The 18,933-nt window shown below is 40.0% G+C and overlaps 1 protein-coding gene across 1 annotated transcript in view; it reads left to right on the forward strand.

Annotated features, from left to right (window-relative positions):
• The first annotated feature begins 92 nt into the window (after positions 1-92).
• tmem59 (transmembrane protein 59) overlaps positions 93-18,933 on the forward strand; it is a 32,055-nt gene continuing 13,214 nt past the window's right edge. Inside the window, exons 1-5 of the mRNA XM_048539654.2 lie at positions 93-320; positions 7,592-7,697; positions 9,009-9,103; positions 15,680-15,829; positions 18,522-18,603. Of these exons, the coding sequence (XP_048395611.1) occupies positions 132-320; positions 7,592-7,697; positions 9,009-9,103; positions 15,680-15,829; positions 18,522-18,603 (622 nt within the window). The 5' untranslated portion in view covers positions 93-131. The remainder of the gene's footprint in view (positions 321-7,591; positions 7,698-9,008; positions 9,104-15,679; positions 15,830-18,521; positions 18,604-18,933) is intronic.

Genomic DNA, 18,933 nt, shown 5'->3' on the forward strand with positions numbered 1-18,933 from the left:
GGCTCTATCTCGGTTAAATGAGGGTCATACAAATTTCAAAAACAAAGAGCGGACAATAAGAGTTGAGGTCACTGAGGGTGGTTGGAGGGCGTGTGTGCGTTGTGGGTTGGATCACAACAAACAGACTGAAGATGGCGGAGGTAGCGGGACAGCTCCATTGTAGAGCTTCTGTCGTTAGCCTTCTACTGTGCTTGGGGTTTGCTTTGTCTTCCTTCTCTACCCCGTCGCTGGCTTCCGATGCTTTCGAAGCGGTTTTAGGTGACACGGCGTCGTGTCAGAGAAGCTGCGAGATGACTTACAGCCTGCATACTTACCCGAAGGTAAGGCTGCCCGGTTGGCCAGGGGTAGAGACAGGCCTGTGTTTAGCCTAAGAAGGCTGTTTCTTTGTTAATACTTCTGTTAGTCCCCTTGGGTTTATTTTCGCGCCAAGGAATGCTTGTGTGATCCAGATGGTTGAAATCTGCAATTTATTTGTTCGAACATTTGAACTGAGTTGGCGAGCCCTTTTTGGGGATGGGGGTTTCGAACGAGGTTGTTAGTTGCACAGAGAAGTAATTAACTCTGAACGATCGAAAAGTTGCACTACTCGAGAGGAACCGGAATATGTTTTTTTTCGTTGCTCGAAAGCTGGCAGTGAAGTCTTTCTATAAAACGTTCACGTGACATCGTTTATTTTTACCCCTTGCTCTGGCCTTTTGACAGTAGCTTTGTGGCCGTCGTTTACATGATAACGCACATCGAATACATTCCAGTGTGTGTGAATATAACCGCTGCTGTCTCCATTTATTCGTCATTTGCACTGTTGTATTTTTTTGTGTGAAACTCATTTAATGACCAATTCAAACAGACAGTAGAAACTGCCGATGCTGGGTTACTGAAGAAAGTTCTAGACTCCAAACGTCAGCTTTCCTGCTCCTCGGCCTGTCGTGTTCATCCAGCTCTAAACTTTGTTGTCAATGTTCAATTCATGACACGATTTATCTCCCTTTAATTAACCAACATCGTGTACGGGCCGTTTTTTTTATCTGAAACAAATGAGTTTATTTGGTTTGGAGTTTTGAAATTGTCAAAAAAAATTAGAAACCAGGGCTCAGCCATTCTTTGCCTTGTACAGTATTGATCCGGGGTTCAGTCACCACTTTGTCATGCCTGCAGCAGGAGTCAGAAGTTTTGCATTGTGAGGTATCTCAGTGGGTGCCTGAATTAGATAGTCTTGTAAGTATGGAGTTTGAGAGCTGTTTTGGCCTAATAAAATAAACATATCCTAATGTAATGTGTTGAGTGTGTGGTATGGCAACTGCTCTGCCCAGGACTGCAAGAAACTACAGAAGGTGTTGTGCACAGCCCAGAACTTCACCGAAGCCAACCTTCCTTTCATGGACTCCACTTATGTGGCTTGCTGCTGCAGAAAGGCTGCCAACATCATCAAAGACCCATTGCACCCCAGTGATGATCTCCTCCAATTTCTTCTGTCAGGCTGAAGATGCAGAAGCCTAAACACAAGTAGGTTTAGGAAGAGCTTCTTCCCAGCAGTTATCAGACTGAATGGATTTTGTAGCCTCAAATACTTCTGATCTTGCTAATGTTGATCTCTCCTAGCACATGCTCTGTGCAATGTAATTTGTATACCTCCTAGGTCTTTTTGGTCTATACATATTTTGCGCACTGTGGTCTGTCTGTACTACTTGTAAGCAAAGCTTTTCACTCTTTATTGTCACATGTGCCAAAATAGCTATCAATCAATTATTTAAGTTACTGTATGATTTGTGATTTGGTTACATTTAACCATCACACTTTGCATATATTGAGTTGGCCTGTGCCTAACCTCCTCCTGAATTTAGGAATTAGATTTCATTCCAATGAGTGACTCACCATGCTGGCCAGGGAAATCTTTTATCTGTGAGGACTTCTCAGTAGCTTGGTTGGGAGACTTGAGTTGAAGGAAAGTGTTGAATTTAAGTTTGTCATGCTCCTGGTTGAGTTTGGGGAGGTAACATGTGGCATGATCATGGTTAAGTAAGCATCTGACATTCACTGCCCAGGTTTAATTGGCTCTAAGGTGGTGATAGTCATGAGCTTATGCCTTGAACCATTGTCAGGGCTCAGTTATGGTGGTAGTGTCCCAACCCATGAGCCCAGGGACCTAAGTTGAAGTTTCACCTACCCCAGAGATGTGAACAGATCTCTGAACAGATTGAAGAAAAATAGATTGAACCATTGCAGTCCATGGGAATGTTTTGGGATATTCAGATTGCTGTTAAGAAGAGAGTTTCAAGCTTTTACCCCAGCAACATGGAAGAACCGTCATTTTTCCAAGACCAGGAAGGTTAATTTGGAAGGGAACTTGCAGATGGTGGTGGTCTTGTGCATCTACTGCCCTGGGCCCCCCTCGTGTGATACGAGCACAGCTGGCACAAGTGAAGTATTTTAAATATTTTGGGTGTTTTTAAGGAACATGTTGAAACTTTGTGGTTTTGAAAAATCAAGTGTAACTTCTGTCACTGCTGTCATTGTGATGTCACTTGAGATTAAGGTGACAGGTCAGATCATATTAGAATTTTCTGAAAAGGTTTTTTTGAAAACTTCAATTGCAAGTACACGGACTATTGGCTGCAGCCAAGACAGCAAACCCTTTCTGGCTTCAAAATAGTTCTGTTAAGAAATTTAAGGACCAAATTTATTACTACATGCTGACTTACTTTCCTGCAGTGCTTTTTAAAAAAAAAATGTAAGATGCATATTGCATTCGTTCTGTTGGCTTTGATCTGAGACCTGATTTTTTTTTAAAAAAAAAAACCTGCTGTTGTCCGTTTCATCATTTCTGGCAAGTGCAGAGCATCCCTCACTACACCACTTAATTCTCAACAAAGAGTAATTTTTCTTTTCCCCTAGATATTTGGCTGGCTTTTCTGTCTGGGAGAAAAAAATAACTTTTAAAAGTTGAACAAATGACTGGAACTCTTTTTCAATAAGGCAATGAAATTTTCCTTCAATCATACAAAAAAGACTGTTGCTTATGTCACACCTGAGCTATAAATGTCAGTGTGATCAAGTCAAACAGTATTTTTGAACTTTTGTGTGTGGTAGTTAAACTTTTAATCAGGCAATTTTTCTAAATTCCAATGTTGCAGGGATTTCTTTGTAGGATGTTAGTTAGACTAGCATTTAATGCCAATTGATAGTTGCATGGAGGGCCATTTAAGAGTTAACCACAGAGTCATAGAATTGTATAGCATAGAAGCAGACCCTTTTGGCCCTACTCACCCTATTGACTAGTTTCATCTGTCTGTGTCTAGCCCATATATTTCTAAACCTTTCCTATTCTTGTACTTGCCCAAATGTCTTTTAAATGTTCTACCTGTATCTGTATCCACCACTTCCTCTGGCAGTGCATGCCGCGTACAAATGAACCTCTGTGAAAAAGTTGCTCCTTACGTCCCTTTTTAAATCTTTATGTTCTCTCCTTTAAAAATACACCCCCTAGTTTTGAATTCCTGCACTATAGGAGAAAGATCTTTGTTATTCACCTTTATCTATGCCTCTCTTGATTTTATAAACCTCTATAAGGTCATCTATCAACCTCCTGTGCTCCAGTGGAAAATGTCCCAGCTTATCCAGCCTCTCTTCGTAACTCAAACCCTCCAGTCCTGGTAACTTATTGCTATAGGTCTGGCGTCATGTGTCAGCTAGCCAATAAGGATGGCTGATTTCCTTCTCCTAAGGGTTTTAATGAACCAGATGGGTGTTAACTGCAATTGACTGACTAGCTTTTTAATTTCACTTGTTTTTAAGTAAATGAATGATGTATGTCCTTTGGTATTCAAGCTCCAGCCTTCAGAACCGGGGGTCTAGATAACTAGTCCTGATAATATTACTGCTGTGCCACTCTCTTTGGATCACTTTAAAGCTAAGTTTACAGTTCTTCCTGCTATCATTTTTCTTCTGCGCTGACCTCTAAGGTCTGTGTGGCAGCAACTTCCAGAACCAGAAGTCATTGATGTAGGAGATTTTAAATTTTAAAATAAAAAATAAATTTGATGTGCAAGTATGAAATTAGAGAAAAGGGGAAATTCTACAGTTGCTGGAAGTTTGAAAATAAATACTGAGCAAGTTAAGCAGCAGTTGGGTTATCAATCTTAAGATCCTTCCTCAGGATTGAGATAAAGCAATATTGGTAATTCTGAAGTCTGTTCTTCTTCAGTTGGTTAGGATGGTCTTAAAAGCATCAGTGCCTATAGTTTGTGGAAGGAAGCAGTGCTTCTCAAAAGCATGACCTGTTGCATAATTAACTCAACTGTAACGTTGTCTGAAAGCTTTCAGACTCACTTTGTCTCTTCTCCTCCTCCTCTCTTCCCCCCCAAAATGTTTGAGATATATTATCTTTAATGGAGCTCCTGGAGGAAGTTTGGTTTATTGTATTTAATTATAAATAATTGTACAAAAGGTAATAAACTTGTTTTGAGCTTTGTGGGTAATGAGTTTGAGTAATTTCATATTTGTGACAATTGCATGCACCATTAAAATATACAACAATAGACTGAAGGTTTTGTCTACTTTTTAAGCACATAATTTCATTACATTTATAACTCTGGAGTCAATGCTTGACTCTTGAAACTTCAGATAAACCAGAGGAAATATCAGTAAGGATGCCCACTTAAGTGCTTGGTAACCTGGTTTGTTGGTTGAATTGGCTATTAAACAAGCATGATTGTGAAGGGGTGCAATTGTTCTGCCATAAGCAAAAAAGGTGTAGGTGAATCAGTCAACTTTTTCTATTATATTGATCTTGTGATTTGAATTTTAGTGCGTGAGAATGGAACCATGCGCAGCTGAACCATTGTGGCCTGTACTCCCAACATGGTCGCCATTGCTGGCTGGAATAATGTCTAAGGCCACAATAGAAAGTGTTCTGATTGAATGGTGGAATATGCTCTATATGCCCTTACGGTATTGACTTCTGATCAGTGACAGGGATTTCTGCTACCCAAAGAACTGCAGATGCCTGAAATCTGAAACACAAGTGGAAATTGCTGCCAGAGGCATGTGTTGAGCTGGAGGAACCCAACAGGCCCGGCAGCAATTTTGGGGACCCGAAATGTCAACTTTCCTGCTTCTCTGCTGCCTGACCTGTTGTGTTCCTCCAGCTCAACACTTGTTATCTCTGATTCTAGCATCTGCAGTTCTTGCTATCTGAGGAATTGCTGCTAAACCTGTTGAGTTTTTCCAACATCTGTGGACTTAAAAAGTCAGCATTTTGAGTCCAGGGATTTCCACATTCCCCAAATTGTATTTTTAAGATTTAATTTTTAAAGATAAATCTATTTGGGGTAGTTAAAGGGGAACCAGTGCATGTAAGACATTTGGCATTCTAGTAGGCATTAGAAGTGCATGTGCAAGATAAATAGGCCAGTATCAACTTCTGAGGTTGACAGATGTATTAAAATGGTTGAGGGATTGCTTAACAGGCAGTTAGGAGTAGGGATGAATCTTGCATTTTCAAGTCAACATGTTGTATAATGAGTGCTGGGACTACAGTTGTTTACAAAGAAACAAGAATAATATATTAAAGTTGGGTTGTAATGTAAACCAAGGAGGGCAAATGTTATGTGATCAGGCAATAAGGTCACAAGCAAGGACTATAATGTTGGTGTGTTTTAAATTATTCACTTTGACTATAATGCAGAATTTTGTTTAAAGTTGTGAAACTCATAAATATTTATATGTTCGGAGAGACTTTGGTATGCTTGTACAAGGAGTACGCGAAGTAAGTGTGCAGGTACATGTCTTTTTGAGGTTTAGTTAAGAGTCACAAGATTGGTTCAGTTGTTGAGAACGATGACTGATTTACAGAGTATGGGAATCATGGAACATTAAGTGTGCAGGAATATGACATCTAGGGGAGCTGCCCAGCAGGGTTGGAATCCATTGGCCTACTTTTCCAATTCTTGATCAGAATTTAAAGTTGTTCAAATTCTAAGTACCTATTTGTTTTTGATTTTGTATAATACAATGTTTTACTTACACTTAGAAGATCTAATCCTTCACAGAAGCTTCACATTCCTCCCAGTAATTGTTTAGCAGTAGGTCTCGGTAGATCTACAGGCAATATCCAACAAGTTTTTGCCCTTGAAAATGTTTTCTACAGCCTTAAATATCAACTTAACCTCCAAATGCAACTTTGTAACTTCACTAGTGTAAGAAATATCGTAGTGTAGTGCTCAAGATCTGGGACGGTTTTGGAGTATTGAGTCTCATCCTATTTTGTGTGTTTAGTATTGGCATCAAGAATCTCTTGATACAGAAATTTAACTTTAACTTTTTCTTTAACTGCATATCCTCACCCCCATCAAACACTTTCTACTGCACTAGTGATGTTTGTTTTATTACTTCTTTCTATCATCTGAATTGGCTGTCATATTTGTTGCTTGTCCATGACTCATCTTGATGGTGTTGATCTACAGTTCATCTATCATCTCTTACATTTATCCTAAATTTGAGGTCCATGGAAAGAACTTTTTGGAATTGGAACAAGTTACTTTCTGGAGCTTTTTAAAAAGGTGCATTCAGTTATTCCAAGACCAACCTGTAATGATTCAGTTTTGTCCTTCATTCTGTTGTAGTTGATCTTTATCTTTTGTTTTTTCACTATCTGGCTATACTCTTTCTTCCAGTCTTCCCAGCAAGTAGGAATAAAGAATTATGACTGAACATTTGAGTGTAACTTTTCCAGTCTGCTAGCGAACTTGTCACCACTCAGATCGTTGGGTGGGATTCTGTATGTGACCCAAGTGTGAAAACCTTTTTATAGTTCCATGAGGGAGATTTTCCTCTGCCAGAACACATGACTTGTCCACAGTGTCACCAAAACACATGTAATACTTGGTGATTAGGCATGTTTGAAGTAGAATGTCTATGCTTTTTGTTTTTGGCATTAAACTGCATTGACTCATGTGTCTCTCTGTGCCTAGGTGTTTGCTTTCTTTTTATAGTACTTTGTTTTACATTTAAAATTGGAGACAAATCCTTACCAGTTTTTTTCATTTCATTGCCTCCTGTTTGTACTGTAGACAAAACCAGCATTTTTATAATTTTAAATGTAAAGTGCTTGCAAAGTTTATTGTTGAGAAAAAATACTTGATGACATTGCTCCTAAGAATTCATAAGGACAAATTTTTGAGCTGAGAAATGATAAAAGTTGATTTTAAGTTTTTGTACTTTGGCATTTCAAATGTAATTCATGCATTTACTGTCAGCAGGCTTAGGTTCATGACTGTTGTGCACTGCTGTTCTTTGATACAGACATTTAAATTTAATGAACCTCCCCTTCACTAGAATACAGGAAACATTTCAGTGTTTTCAGATGCTAAGTGCTCTGTGCAATTTCAGTATTTGTATTTTTTTTCCCGTTGCTGTTGGCAGTGACAAAGGAGTTTTGTACAAATGTGGATCTTGAATGTTCCATTTTTTTATCGTTCAAAGTCAAAATATGCTGTGAAAATGAATACAAACAATTGCTGATAGCACTGGATTTGAATGTACCAATAGAACTGGTTGTTCATTTCTTCCCCCCCCACCTTGTCCATAATGACAGGAGGAGGAACTCTATGCTTGCCAGAGAGGATGTAGGCTGTTCTCTATCTGTCAGTTTGTTGATGAAGGCACAGACTTAAACAAGACCAAAAATGAATGTGAATCAGGTAAGATTTTAAACTGTCTGGTTTGTCATGTTCTGTACAATTGTAGTGTATCCATTTGGCAAACTAGGACCTGATGTATAAATTGTTACACTTTAAATTTGTATAAAGAACCTAGTTAAGTGCACATATTTAACAATTTGTACTGCAAAAATCAGTTTTAACACTGCCTGCCCACTCAGTGGTGGGAATCTGGAATGCACCGTCTAGGAAGGTCGTGGAGGCCGGAAACCTTAAACTATTTAAAAACGAATATTTGGATGAATACTTTGAAATATCGTAGTATCCAAGGATTTGGGACCAGTGCAGAAAATTGGGGTTTAGTGGTAGTTATGTTGGTGCGGACTTAATGGGCTGATGAGCCTTTTCTGTGCTGTATGGCTCTGACCTGGTGAGTCTGACATTGTGCTCTGCATTATCTTGAATGAAATCTGTATAATGCCTTACATCATTAAAATGTCCATGCCTTTGAGGAGTTGCTGTGAAACAACATTTGGCTACAAAGTATTTTTTTAAGTGACTGACCGAGGCATACAAAGCATAATTTTTGTTTAAAGGGTTTGCTTGACTTAAGCAACTTTGTGCTTAACAAGCACTTAAGACCACATCTGACAATTGAGTGGCTTTACCAGTGAATTGGGCATTCTTAGCTTTAATGCATTAATTCTGTTTGTTTTCGGTTAAATACATTTAGAATAAATAGTGTATGCTGTTTTTACCTGGAACCCAACAGGATACTGGATTACACTGCTTAGTTTTTAACTCTTCCTTCGTTCTTTGAATAGTTTAATATATTCCCAAATCATGTAGCACCTCTTCCTCCACTGCAGGGTTGATTTTTAATTGTTCAGACATATCATGGTTTACAGGGATGGGTGTTGAGTTTCTTTGCTGTGTTACAATAAATGCACTACAGGAACAATGCATTGAAAATGGTGCACTTTATTGGTTTGAATAGCTGTTGTGATTCTTTTTAATGACTCACATGGAATTAATTCCAGCACCAAAAGTGGTGACATATACCCCATCCGACTTATTTGGAAGGGCAAACTCCTATAACTGTACAGTTGTGGGTTTTTTTGGCACACTCTTGATTTACTAAACTCCATTTTTAGTGTCATAATGAAACAGAACCAATATGTAGTGATAATAAGACTAAATGTAAAGAGAAGCTTTTAATAGATATTGAGCATACATGGCAATGAGGTTTCTCCCATGGACTACAAGGTGTAGGTACCTATTCGTATGGTATTGTTGCATAGGCCTGACATTAGAAGTACTTTCTCTGTTTTACAATTTACATTGTCTTTTTAGCTTGTGCAGAAGCATATAAACAACAAGGTGAACAATTTGCTTGCAACCTGGGATGTGAAAATCAGCTGCCGTTTGCTGAGCAGAGACAAAAGCAGGTAAGGTGGGGGGTGTAAAAAGGAAAGAAGGTACAAACTGGGCTCCAATTTGGAAGAATGAAACTTCTTTGAAGGATGGAGATATTATGATGTGAAGTTGAGGATTGGAAGCAAGTTAATTTGAGAAAGAGGAGACTGAATAATAAATATACAAAGTCCTAATGGAACCTGTGGGGAAAAGTGTCAGTTATTGACACGTTGACAGTGTTTGCACTTACATGTGTAATGTACAGTGATGAGAAAAGGGGGGAAAAATAAGCCTGTAGAATTATGAAAGAAAAGTTCTGAAAAAAATAAATTTTTAGAACTGTTGAAAGAAAATTGTTTGGACCTTACCTCTGATATAAAGTTAGTGTTAACTCAACTGTAACTTGCCCTCCTCGCAAAACTTGATTGTTAGCCAATCTTCAGTGACAAGAATGAAAGAATGCCCATACAGAGATCTACATCCCAGTACATTAGCTAGATTCTTAACATACCACACTTTTTTTCAGATTTTGAAAGTTACCTGGATTTTGGTGACCTATGGTTGATATTGTTGGTACTTACCTCCTTTATATACATTTCCATAAATGTAGCTGTAAAATTTATTTAAAAAGTGAATATGTTTGATGTTTTGTCAAACATTTGCTTGAACATGCCCATTCTTTGCTTCTGAGAGGTAGAAGCAGATGAAGTGTAGCCCAGTGTATTGAATTCTAGGAGTGCAGCAAAATGACTGACTGACCTTTACAAAGAAATGCAAACTTTCACTAAGTGTGATTTTAAGCAGCCCAAGTGAAGTTGAAATCAATGGAAAGACTCACCATTAGTTGCAGTCGTAATTCGTACCAAGCCAATCACCATCCAGAGTTGGAAACATTTATAACTATTCTTTCAGTGTTGCTTGGTTGAAATCCTGGTGCTCCCTCCCTCACAGCATTGTGGATGTATCAACACCAAGTAGGCCCGAAACGTCAGACTTCCTGCTCCTTTGCTGCTTGGCCTGCTGTGTTCATCCAGCTCTACACCTTGTAATCTCAGATTCTCCAGCCTCTTTGTAGGTTACTTGGAACAATCCCTCTTCCATACCTATACTGGCCCTAAACCCCACCTCTTCCTCCGTTACATTGATGTCTGTATCAACACTGCCTTGTGCTCCCACGAGGAGCTCGATTTGGTTTATCCACTTCACCAGCCCCTTCCACCCCAACCTTAAGTTCACCTGGACCATCTGTGATATCTCTCTCTCCTTCCTGGACCCATCCATCTCCATCTCCAGTAACCACCTAGAAACCGATATCCATTTCAAGCCCACCGACTTCCACAGCTACCTAGAATACACCTCCTCCCAGCCGCCATCTGCAAAAGTACCATGCCCTATTCCCAATTTCTTTGCCTCCATCGCATCTGCTCCCAGGATGAGACATTCCACTCCCGAACATTTCAGATGTCCTCAATTTTTCAAGGACCGTAACTACCCCCCCCCGCGCGCACCCCCCCCCCCCAACTTGGTGGTCGAGAACACCCTCGACTGTCTCCCACATTTCCCACAACTCTCCTTCACATCCCCTCCCTGCGATAACAGCCAAAACAGAATCCCCCTTGTCCTCACATACCACCCCACCAACCTCTGGATCCAATGCATCATCCTCTGACACTTCTGCCATCTGCAAGCTGATTCCACTACCAAAGATGCTTTTTCCCTTCCCACCCTTATCTGCTTTCTGGAGGGACCACTCTTTCCATGACTCCCTTGTCCGCTCCACACTCCCCTCCAGCCCCACCACACCTGGCACTTTTTTCCCTGCAACCGCAGGAAGTGCTACACCTGCCCCTACACCTTCCCACCCCCTATTCCCATCGCAGGCCCCAAGAAGACTTTTCACATCAAGCAGATGTTCACCTGCACATCTGCTAATGTGGTATACTGCATTTGCTGTGGCCTCCTCTATGTTGGGGAAACCAAGTGGAAGCTTGGGTACCACTTTTCAGAACACTAACGCTCGGTTGGCACTAAACAACTGCACCTCCCAGTTGCGAACCACTTCAACCTTGCCACGCGCCCCCCCCCCCCCCCCCCCAAATTCGTTAGACGACATGTCCATCCTGGGCCTCCTGCAGTGCCACAACAATGCTACCCAAAGGTTGCAGGAACAGCAACTCATATTTCACTTGTGAACCCTGCAGCCCAATGGGAATAATGTGGACTACACAAGCTTCAAAATCCTCCCCTCCCCCTACCACATCCCAAAACCAGCCCAGCTTGTCCCTGCTTCCCTAACCTGTTCTTCCTCCGCCTATCCCCTCCTCCCACCTCAAGCCCTAGCCCCATTTCCCACTTACTAATCTCATCCCGCCCCCTTTACCTGTCCATCCTCCCTGGACTGACCTATCTCCTCCCTACCTCCCCACCTACGCTCACCTTTTACTGGCTCCATGTCTGCGTCTTTTGACCGGACTGTCTCCTCTCCACCTACCTTCTCCTCTATCCATCTTCTGTGTGTCTCTTTTCTCCACCCCCTCCCACACTTCTGATGAAGGGTCTAAGCCTGAAACGAGCCTTCTTGCTCCTCTGCTGCTTGGCCTGCTGTGTTCGTGCAGCTCTACACCTTGTTATCTTGAATTCTCCAGCATCTGCAGTTCCTACTATCTCTTTCCTAAAGAGACTATAGCTATTCAAGAAGGTAGCTCATCACTGCCACCTTGAGGACAATAGGGCTGGGCAATAAATGCTGTCCTGCCCAGTAATGCCTAAATCTTAAAAATTGGCAGGGGAAGGGAAGAATCACTCCTTTTCCACCACATCTTGACTTTATGTATATCATCTGTACGATGCAGTATAAAACTCACTTGTTCAAAATTGGAGCTCAGTGAACATTACAGCATGTTTATAAAGGGTGCAAGGGATAGGCCAAATTATTATGGGCTGGACAGTGATTTTGGGCAAATTATTACAACCGATTCTGAGAAGTTAAACACTTACTTATTCCTACATTTTAATCAGATAGTTGCATAGCATTTGAGGAAAAGTTGACTAGCTCAAAAAACAATGAAGTTAGTAAATAATACTGGGTAGACCATCGAGATTAGGAGAAACTTCTTCACCTAAGAGTAGCGATGCTGTAGAGTTCCCTGCCACACAGCAATTGAGTCTAAATTATTGAATGTTTTCAAAGAGTTAGCTGTAATTTTTGGGCTTCAATGGATCAGAGGATTTGGGGAGTATGCAGGAGTGAGGTGCTAAATTGGATGATCCGCCATGATCATGTTGAATGGTGGAGTATGCTCAAAGGACCAAATGGCTGACTCCTGCTCCTGTTTCTGTCTTACCAGGACTTCAAAGTTACAGGTGATGCAAAAGGTTGGATGGATAGAATATGGTTGTTCTCCTAAAACAAATGAGGCTGAGGAGCAACTTAACTGAGGTTTACATTGTTGAGGGACACCAATCAAGCACACAGGAAAGATCTCTTCACCCTGGTAGAGAGGTCACTTACCGGGAGCACAGATCTGTAGTAATTGTGGAAAGATTAGAGGGGGCATGAGTGACTTGCTTTGTCTAGAATTGGCTGCCTTGTTTGGTGGTGAGGCAGAAAACTACTTGTTTCATATTTACCTGGATCTATGCCTGTAATGCTCAGATCTGTAGGGCTATGACAGATGATTGAATCATAGAACAGAATCCTACAATCCTCAGTGTAAAAGCAGGTTATTTGGCCCATGAGGTCCACATCAAACCTCTCAACAGCAACCCTTCCAATCATCACCATCCCCACCCCTCAAAAAGATCCCTTTAACTCTGCGTTTCCCAAGGCTAATCCACCTACCCAGCACATTCCTGGACACCATGGGCAAATTAGCATGGCCAGTCTACCAAACCGGCTCATCTTCAAACTGTGGAAGGAAACCGGTTCACCTGATGGAAATGGGGAGAATGTACAGACTCTGTGCCATTACCTGAGGGTGGAATTGATCCCAGGTCCCTGGCACTGAGGCACCAGGGCTCACATTGAGCTGCTGTGCTGCCCATAAGGTGGTGCTAGATATTAATATTAACTCTCTTTCTCGCTGGCCTGTGAAGACAATGGGTGGATGGCTTCTTTGTGTGCCATAACTTTTCTGTGGTGCTTAAAGTACTTATCACCTAAAAAGGACAAGTGCAACAGGCGCTTCAGGATATCATCATTAGCAAGTTGCACATCATCTTAATTTACAAATATATTGCCATACGTGCACAAACAAGGATTCTGCTCCTACTTTACAGATAATGGGAGTAACCTTCATGTGGTGTATAGCATTCGAGAAGATGGCTCAATAATATCTTTTGCAAAGCTGGTTAGAGGTGGTTTAACAAATTTACCTCACTAGTGAACCCAAAACGTTGGCTTTGTGAATGGATTAAAAAAAATTACCCTGGCAATATCTGATCTGTCAAATTTGGAAGTTCTAGTGTGATCCACATTTGACCCTTGGCACCGTTTTTCTATTTCTCAAGTAAGTGTATGAGACCAGCCTGAACACTTCAAGGATTACGTGGTTTTTTTTCCTCATCAGGTTAGTGTTTATTATTTCAATCCTCATGTATCCTTTGATCTAAACAATGTTGTGGATGCATGAAAGAATCAAAAGAGAAAGAGGCTAATCAATGAAGTAGACTGAAGAAGACTGGGAAACTAATCTTTCCATCTGCTTGTTGCACTTAGTCAAATAGTACCTTGAATTGTATTTTCCACACGAAACATTTTCACTCCAGTTTTGAACACAAACTACTAGTCATGGCAGAGTTGGACATCATATTCTCAGTGGAGGAGCTGATCAAAGCTATTGGGTCACTTTATCATGGACAAAGTCCAGATTCTGATGTTAGTATCGGGAAACTGACTGTCCACTAGCGTAATGCAAACGTTGTGACCCTGCGCAAGAATGAGCATCTGAAGTGATGGTAATAAATTATCAAATTTCCCTGTGGTAGTAGAAGTATTATGTTGCCACTGTCAGACTGCAGATCCTGGCTGACCACATCTACCTTGTACCCCAGTGTGATTTTTGGGACTGGGAAATCTCTCTAATTGATGTGATATAGTCTGACAGCTGCAACAGAAATGTCTTAAACAAGAGTGTCCATTCTCAATTCCTTACTGATTTCACCACGACACTTGACCCATCTGAGTAGAAGTGGGTCTATTAAGATGCTGAAGAAAACTAGTTCCCTACTGAAGCTGTTTATCGCAGCATAATAAACTAGGTCAGCTTTGGGATCACTTGGGTTTGTTCTGGCAGTGACACTCTTGGAAATTATTTTTCCTTTTGATGTGCCTCATGCCGCCTTCATCTTCATGCCATCTTCGGCCTCTACTTGCCTACCAAAGTTCCTTAGCCATGCAAGCCTGATATCCAACGTAAAGATGCATGGTGTTGCTCCTAAAGAATCGCTTCGGCAAGTGACTGTGCCTGTTTAATGTTTGGTCTGATCATTAGCAAGACAAATGTTAATGTTGAATATTGCTATGCTACTATCTATCAACATTTGACGGTGTGATGCTGGAGGATGTTGATGGCTTCAAATGTCTAGATTTCACAATCGTCAGCTATCTGTCACTTGCTGCTGATGTCAAATATGTACATATGACTGTGCATGTATCTTCTGTAAGCAAAATTCCTTTCATTGGGAGTCAGTAGATCTTCATTGAATATTCACAATTATATGTGAGGTTTAAAACATATTTGGTCTGCCAGCTTGTATCCTGTCCCAACTGTTGATTGGGAAAGCACAGCGTGACTTTCTTGTTTTTGCTTCTGCCATTAGAAATGGATACTTGTAATCCTGAATATAGACTGTAAGAACATTTAAGGCAAAGCAGCTGAATAACAGATTTTCAAATTGTCCAGGCCCAAAAAAATGTTGTTTTGAGCCTTGTCCCCTGTCATTGGGAGCCCTGTTGGTTTAGAATACTTTTTCATAAGTGGGAAATGCACTTTTTTTTTTGTTTGGGCTTCAGCTGTTGCCGTCTCTTCTGTCTTAAATAGGGCTAAAGCTTTTTAAATTTTTCTCATGTCTTCTGAAGACATATGTGTTTGTGCTGGACGTAGTTCCGCAGATGCAGGCTACCCTTGATTTCGTTAGCTGAGTGACCATTCTTCACGCTTTTGATGGCAGAGAGATTTTCGGGTGGATTTATGGAACATCACCTCCAGTCTGTCCCTGGTTAGCTAACTTTATGTCCAGTTTCCTCCAGAACGTTGCAAATATACGTGAAGAAAGTTCACAGAAACTTGCACTGCTTTTTAGAAATTTGAATAAAGCTAAATGAGTAAGAAAATTAATACTCATGGATGAGGACTGAAATAATAGAACTGAAGAAGAACATCAATCACTGTAGTGAAAACCATTTCAGATTGTGTTTACAATTTATCAGCTACAGAGGCAAGTTCTTAAATTCTCCAGATCTAATCAAATACATGTTGTTATTTAATGAACTTTCAATTGCACAGGGATTTTCAACAAGTCATCAGCACTAAGAAGTGTCCTTTATTCTGTTTTAACTTGGATTAATTTTGTTACATTTTGAGTTACAAATTATCCTGTTCCCACAGCTCATGTCCATGGTTCCAAAAATCCACTTCGTTTACCCTATCAGTATAATGTCTGCTTTCTACAGTGACTTGATGAATTCAGCTCAGAGCTTCTTTACTTCTTGGACCTTCTACTTGCAAACTGATGATGGCAAAGTAGTTGTATTCCAGGTAACAGTATTGCACTTTTTAATTACCAGCAAAATATTTAGTGCACAAATATATGTAAATGGTGCTGATAGCTATTTGTTTTAGATGTGGCACACTAACAACTGTGGATTAGATTCTTTAACTGCTTTGAAAGTTTTTCATGAAAAATGTTAACCTCTTACCAAATTTATTTATACTTCTTTGTAAACTATTTTCTCTAATGCATGGTATTATGGATTTCTTTACTGGAAGAAAGATCTTATTCATTGAAATTTTTTTTAAGATTTGTTACCAAGGTAGGGCAGGGAAGGCCAAAAGTAGAGGGCATAGGTTTAAGGTGAGAGGGGGAAGACTTAAAAGGGACCTGAGGTGTAACCTTTTTTTGTATAGAACAAGCTGCCAGAGGAGGTCATGGAGGTGGGAAGGCTTACAACATTTAAAAGGAATCTGGATGGGTACATGAAAAGGAAGGGTTTAGAAGGATATGGGCAGGTTTAGAAGGATATGGGCCAAAGGCTGGCAAATGGGACTAAGTCACTATCGGATATCTGGTTGACGTGAATGACTTGGACTGAAGAGCTTGTTTCCATGCTGTATAACCTGATTCTGATTTTGTATGAAATATGTGGCGTTAAGGATAATATTCAAGCAATTAGAAGAAAAGCTGAATGTAGGTAGTTACAAAAATGCAGGAGGGCAAATGAGAAAAATTAATAGAATTTTGAACACCTAAGTTCTGATGTACAGAAATTTTGCTTTCAAATGAAGGTCATGAAATAGTTGGAAATGCTTCCAACTACTGTATACTCCATGTGTACTTTTAATCCCTGCAAGCAAGCTTTACCTATAACTAAATGTTCATAAACTCCAACCTTACCTTTATCCGCTGCCATTTTAAGCTCAAATGAACATAACACACATCATTTTAAATTTGTCAGTTTATAATCTTTGCATTTGAATTAAAATTACTATTGCATTGTGTATCAGAATTTTGAGTGTTTTCATGTCATTGTGACTACCATCAGTTTTCTTCTCTCCTCCTGCAAATTCTTCCTGTGATTTATATTTACATTCTTTTGATCCTCTCATCTCACCCAAATGCCAATAGTTATTAAAAGACCAATTGTATACACTATTTTACAGAGATTAGATGCCCTTTGGCCCAACAAGGCCACATCGCCCTTTGGAGCATTTCTTATCTCCTCCTCTTCTCTCCCCCCCCCACCTCCACACGCACATGCAATTTAGCATGACCAGTCCACCTAGCCCGCATGTCTTTGGACTGTGGGAGGAAACCGGAACATCCGGAGGAAACCCACGCAGATACGGGGAGAATGTGCAAACTCCACACAGATAGTTGCCTGAGGCTGGAATGGAACCTGGGTCCCTGGCGCTGTGAGGCTGCAGTGTTAACCACTGTGCTGCCCACAGGGAACTGTAGCTAAGCTTGGCTTTGCAGATCACGCGTGTGAGCACAGTTCTTGCTTCTCCAACTGTTATCAGAAAAGGACTGGACTCAAACCTTATTCCAATCAGATCATTGCCCGATTGTCCCCTGGCTGAGGTTGTTATCTTTGCTTGGTCTGGGGATTGATAACAGAAGCTTCTGTTATCAATCAGGCTTAGAATCACACTGTTGCATCGTGATGTTTAATAAGTCATCAGCTTCAGCTGTGAATACAGCATTATCTTGAAAGTTCTTTGATTTGTTGTCAAGCATATGAAGCTGTAATGTGCTTTGCAGTCCTTGGATAATTTTATGCATGTGCATTTGTCAGCTTGTGTTGACTACTGATGCTGTCTGAAAGGAAATTCTAAATTTTGAAGGCATGTTTGTTATACTTGCAATCTTTTAAGATTTAATTTTTAAGATTGTAATTCATGAATTGGATACAACTGACTGTGAATGTTGAAGTAAATCAATATAACAACATCCATAAACTGCATGGTGATCCTATCATTTGCATTTTATTTGTATTTGTCTGAATGTATATGCATAAAATTTCCTTTTCAATTATCAAGTTTTTAACCACATTTGGTTAAGGGAAATGTTACAATTAATACTTGTAAGTCTTTCACCTTTGAGGATACTGAAGTGTGCTCGATAGAGATACATCCATGTCCAGTATATGAATTGATTCAACCAGGGCAGACAGCCTTTTTAGCAATTTACATAAAAATATATATAATGCATCAGGTAATTTGCTGGAAATGGGTTCAATATAAAATTAATTGGTCACCATGACTTTTTTTTGAAAGGGGCATCCATTTTCAAAACAATTATAGGTTTCCAGAGAAAAAGCAGTTAGTAAATAAGCAATATCTCAAGATATGGAAAACATTCTACAGCAGAAAAGGTGGCGGGCAGGAGGTCATTTTTAAATCATAAAATTGTTTTAGATAACTTGTAACTTGAGGTTAGTATGTAGGAAAGCTGCTTTCCCTCGATTAGTTTGATTATCACATTTAGTTTTTGAATCAGCATTATGACGAAGATGTAGAACCTGGGTTAAACCATCAGTTTTCTGGATATGACCAGTCTCTAGCTGTTAAGGTTACAATTCATAGTATTTGACAACCAAATTCTCTGAATTTCTTCTTTCCAAGTCTGGCTTTTCTTTCAAGGATGGATTTTTAAAGTGCAAATCTGCTTTTACCTGTAAGTTTAAAACAGTTGAACTTTCCATTTTTTTTCTTTGCCATTTCCTTCAAGTCTGAACCAGATGTGCAGTTTATGGTTCCACAGTTTGAACTGCAAACAGAAAATTCAAAAGAATCTTCTCAAACACTGTCAGGTAAATCTTTTTCATTTGATCTCTGATAAATTCCTGTGTTATAATTTTTTAAAAAAGGGATAAATTTCAGGTAGCCAGTGAACCTGTTTCATCTGCCTTGGTAAACACTCAGGCAGGAAGTCTATCAGTATTTAAACCTGAAACGCAACAGACTGCTGCCACCAATTCAGCAGAGTAGCATCCAGTCCAGCATTATTGCACAGGCTTGACATGGTTGAATTTTAAAAAAAAAGTGATTAATTACTAATGGCTCTTTGGCTGAATATGTTACCATCCTAAAACGTGCAGGCCAGAATATCAAAGTGTGAATTCAGGTCTGTGCTGATGTAA

This window comes from Stegostoma tigrinum, chromosome 8 (assembly GCF_030684315.1).
Source record: "Stegostoma tigrinum isolate sSteTig4 chromosome 8, sSteTig4.hap1, whole genome shotgun sequence".
Lineage (NCBI taxonomy): Eukaryota > Metazoa > Chordata > Chondrichthyes > Orectolobiformes > Stegostomatidae > Stegostoma > Stegostoma tigrinum.